Here is a 4,880-nt window from a genome sequence, read left to right on the forward strand (position 1 = left end):
TATATATATTACACGTATGTGTAAAGCGGTAGACATTACCCCCCTCCCCCACACACACACAAATAACATAATAATAAAAAAAGAACCCACTACTCAACGTTGTTAAAAGTGAAAGCCAACTCAATAGGTCTAGGTTGTTTCATGAAGTTGCCTTGCTATAAACCTCGCGCCAACTTCCACTGCTTTTCTTAATCTTCTGCTCCCACAGGACAAGACGTTCTTCCTGATGACCAACTTGGCATTCGCTGACTTAATCAAATGCATTGTGGTGCTTCCGATAACCCTGGCCAACTTGCTCATCCAGAATTGGCTGTTCGGGAGCTTCCTCTGTTTTTTCCTGCCCATGATGCAGTGTTTTCCAGTTCACGCCTCCATGTTGACTTTCCTGATGATTGCCAGTGACAGGTAATGAATTCAGTGATATTCGTGATTCTCTATATTATGCCTGGAAATCTTTGTTATTTTCCATTATTTCTGTTTAGGTATATTTTTCCCCTCTGAATATAAGAGTTTTCATGTTTTTTTCTGTTGACGCTAATCTTATGTTTTAAAATTACAGAACTGCTTTACAAGTTGTTTTTTTCAATCATTTTTCAAGATGGACGAGGTCCTCGACGTTATTAAGTAGATTCTAAATTTGATGAAAAAATCAGTGCGTTATCATTATGTGGTTTCGCAGGAGACTTGTAACAACTTGATGGACAGAAAAAATAAAATGAGGAAGTAAAGAAAAGAAGCTCGGCTGGGCTGCTCATTAATGAGAACAATTAGGAAGCGACAAATGCGGTTTCTAGGACACTTGACTCAACATAATGGTTTAAGGATCTTGCTCTCAGTGGAAAGATAGAAGCCTAACGACGTTAATGCAGACCCAGAGAAACTCGTTTACAAAACCTGAACAGATGAGTGACGAGGAAACAATAGAATAATGTTCGATTTTTGAGAGCATCGGAGTGGAGAAATGAATGGAGAACCATGATCGCCGTTGTCTGTTTCAAATCTGCTACTTTAGGATGATGAATTATGATGGTCGGTTTCAAGATTTGTTCTTCAACCCTCGCAACATGTCTACAATTTCTCACCGTTCTCCCGTGACATCAGTTTATGCTAAGCTCTCTTTCTTTCGACGTGGAAATAATCTTTCATTCAGTCATATCACTAGTATCCGAATAGCGTCTCATTTCAAGGCGAGAGTCAACATATTTTGTGTTACGATTAAGGCTTAGCTTTTTATTTAGGATTTCTGCTCATTTACTATATTAAATATGTATTAATGTATGTTGGTGTTCATCTCTTATGCTGTAGCTCCCCCCCTCCCAACACAAGTGTGCATCTGCACAGAGGCACACACGTATACACACACACACACACACACACACACACACACACACACACACACACACACACACACACACACCCAAATACACACACAAATACACACACTCACACACATACGCAAACATATACAAACATAGTTACACACTTTCTTTTTGCGTTTGTTACTCTCTATAATACCGTTAATCTTCAGCACTTATATGACCTGTTTGTGTTGCACGTGCCGTAAAACTCTTACTAAAACCAAACACAGTAAAACCTCTTTTTTTATCGTTTCCATCGCTTTCACCCATTCACTCTTTCTCTCTTTCTGTCAGTGTGTCTGTCTTTCTGTATGTCTGTGTGTCTGTATGTCTGTCTGCCTGTCAACCAGTCCTTCGCTCACACGCCCACATAGAAAGGCATATGCATACACACACTCACAAACACACACACGCATAAACACACACACACACACAAAGACACGAACAAACCCACATGCTGCACCAAATACACTGTAACTCTACCGTGCCTATATTTGTCCCATTAATTTCCTCCTCTACCAGAGACAGTTCTCTCCGAGCGCTCACATCCCCCTCTCATGGCCCTCCTCCTCCTCGTTCACCCTCTCCTCCAAATCCCAACCCTCTGTTATCCCCCTCTCAACCATCATTCACCCGGCCTCTCAACTCTATTAACTTGCTCCCCGTCCACAGTTTCCGTCTAGACTCCCCCTGCTCTACCCTGTGTCCAATACATTTTCCCCTCTGGAGTCCATTTACCCTTCCCCTCTCGTTATTCACCGATCATCCACTTTCTTGTCGTTTTTTCTTATTTCTGTCATTTCCCCTGCTTTTCCTCCCTCTTTTGGAATCAAGGATGTGATCCCTTCAATGAACCAGGAGTGCGTCATCTTTTGCTGTTCATGCTCCTACATTCTGCTGCCGTCACTATTAGCTTCTTAAGATTCTTCTTCTCTTTTCTTTTTAAGTGAATATTTTTGACGTAAGGCTTGCTCTTTCCCTTACTTTAAACAATTGCTATTAATAACACACCCTCTTTTACTCTCTACCAGCCCGCTGTCTTTCTGCGTCTGTCCGTCCCAACACTTTCCAACTCTCAAAGTAAAATTTAAACAAACAACAACAACAACAACAACAACAACAACAACAACAACAACAACAACAACAACAACAACAACATCAACAACAACAGCAACAAACAAACTAACAAAAACAAACAAACCACCCTCTATTCTCCATTTTTTAGTATAAATAGCTGCCTGCTCCTGTCCCCGTTTTTCTTTCTTCCATCCCCCTCCCCCCAACTCCGGCCCTGTTGGTCTTTGACTGATACGTTTTTATCAATCAATTGTTTCCTTCCTTTTCTCAATTTCAGCTCGCCTTTTAGGGTAACCTTCTTTCCTCCTTTACTTACCAATTTCCCATGAAAACAAAATGATCCCACCAAACGAACTAGAACAAAAACAAAAACGGAAAGCGGCTTCGAATGGAGACATTCTGTCTTCTCCCTAATGCTTGCCTGAAAGGATCAGATTAGTCATCTCGACTAAAATCCCCCCAAACCTTTTCTGAAAACACCCCGTAAAGGAAAGGGAGGACTCTAAAATCACTGGCTTGGTCTTTCTTTCGAAAGAGCGACAGAGCACCTATCTATCCCTTTCCTATTACACCTCTTACCCTAAAGAGCTCCAGTCTCTTGATTGCATCCGCTGGCAGCTTTAGCGTGTTTCTCCTTGTCCTATTTCTATTCTTTATTGTCCTTGTACAGATCAGAGCAATAGTATAGAATGGCCCAGCGTTTCCCTTCACAAACCGTATCCCTTTTTCTTCGGCGAAGCTAATATTTTCCCAACGGCTTTGATCGTCTTGAAAGCCTTTTCAATCAAAGTGAGCGGAAACCAGGACTCGAGTGATTACAATGTTCATCTGTCTCGTCTGCAAAACGTTGGTTTACTTCCTTTTTCTCCCGTTTTATTTTTTCTGTGACGTATTTGACCTCGTTACTTCACGACTCTCTTGATAAATAACCTATATTTCTGACTGTCTTAGACAATCTGGAAAGCACAAGGACAGAGGGTCAGAACCGATCCTCGGAGATCCCAAGTTTTATATGAACCCAGCCCTAGCCTTGAGGTCTTTCCTGCATAATTTCACACACTGAGCACGTCGTCTCCTGAGGGCCGACTCCCAAAACATCTCCTGTCACGTTAAGCTCAAGCTGTCGTCGTACATCCCCCCCCCCCCTTAGTCCTGGCTAAAGATTGCCTGTCCCCTCCTTTTATGTATTAAAAAGATGAGACGGGAGACGATACTTGGGTTTCCGAGCATGACGATACCCAACCATTCATCCTCTTATATCATTGATATATATTTCGGTGCTTGGACTCGTGGCTGAAGTCTGAGATCTATTTATTATGTGTCAATAGGAAAGGTCGACATTATCAGTAGGTTCAGATAGTTAAAAAATTGGCATCTTCTACAGCAATTATCATTAATGGCATAACCGTTTTGTTGTAACTGCTTTTCCCCACTTGGATTTTGATAACGTTCAATGTAAACACAGGTAACAGAAGAAAGAATGGAAACGGCAAACTAGATCAACATGATTCTACGACGCAACTGCGATAAAAACTGTTTGCAGAGAGGCTGAAAACTACGTTTTTTAAATATTATTTATTTTTGTGCTGAAGGTACGTCATGTGATCGGTTTCATGCTCCTTTTGACGCTGAAATGATGTTTTAAGGGTGAGACCTACGAATTGGATGATTCATCTCCCATAGGACCGATCCTTGGAGTTGAACAGTCTTGAACATTCCCCAAACAACTGTAGTTCAATAACGCCCCACTGGAAAAGCTAATCAGGGTCATCCACACTTGACTTTAAACCTATAATGATTTTTGTTTGTTGTAGATTCGTATTTACTATTTGTGCACATGCGAAGGTGGCGTCAGTTTGTATAAATTCCCCTGTCTTCACATTGTGTGGTTTATTGTGTCCTTTCTCCCTTCCTTTCGTAGCTCTGTTTCGTAAGCAGTTTTGCTGAAATCTAAGGAAAGTTTGCTTTAGATCTCTTTCTAAATTTTGGCGCTCTTGCCTTATTAGAAATGTCTGAGCGCTTGAATATGAAGGCTTTCTTTTATTATCGTTTTCTGACAAGATGAAAGAAATAATGGTGCGCCTAGTAATAAAGCAAAAGCAGCAGCAGCAGCAGCAGCAGCAGCAGCAACAACAACAACAACAACAGGAAAAGATAAAATCCCTGGATGAAAGTAGAACAAAGTACAGTCGAACCTGCCCTGACGGTCACCTCTATAAGACGGCCACTTGTACAAACGGCCACTTTCCATTTCCCCCCTTGCGTTTTTTCTATATAATTTAACTGTGTAAAACGGGCACCTGTCCAACGCGGCCGCGGCCAACTTATTTCAACACACAACCCCTATCACAATAAGCAATAACACCCGTCTAAGACGACCACCTTAGTGACTCCATTTCGTTCAGTCATAAATTGTGCTTTGGGCGTTGTGGGCAAGCCGTCATA

General features: G+C 41.6%; 1 protein-coding gene across 1 annotated transcript in view; it reads left to right on the forward strand.

Moving 5' to 3' along the window:
• LOC101848247 (neuropeptide Y receptor type 5) overlaps nt 1-4,880 on the forward strand; it is a 68,024-nt gene that overhangs the window by 14,270 nt on the left and 48,874 nt on the right. The window contains exon 3 of the mRNA XM_035972986.1: nt 209-405. Coding sequence (XP_035828879.1) covers nt 209-405 — 197 coding nt within the window. The remainder of the gene's footprint in view (nt 1-208; nt 406-4,880) is intronic.

The sequence above is a fragment of the Aplysia californica genome, unplaced genomic scaffold, assembly GCF_000002075.1.
Source record: "Aplysia californica isolate F4 #8 unplaced genomic scaffold, AplCal3.0 scaffold00941, whole genome shotgun sequence".
Classification (NCBI taxonomy): domain Eukaryota; kingdom Metazoa; phylum Mollusca; class Gastropoda; order Aplysiida; family Aplysiidae; genus Aplysia; species Aplysia californica.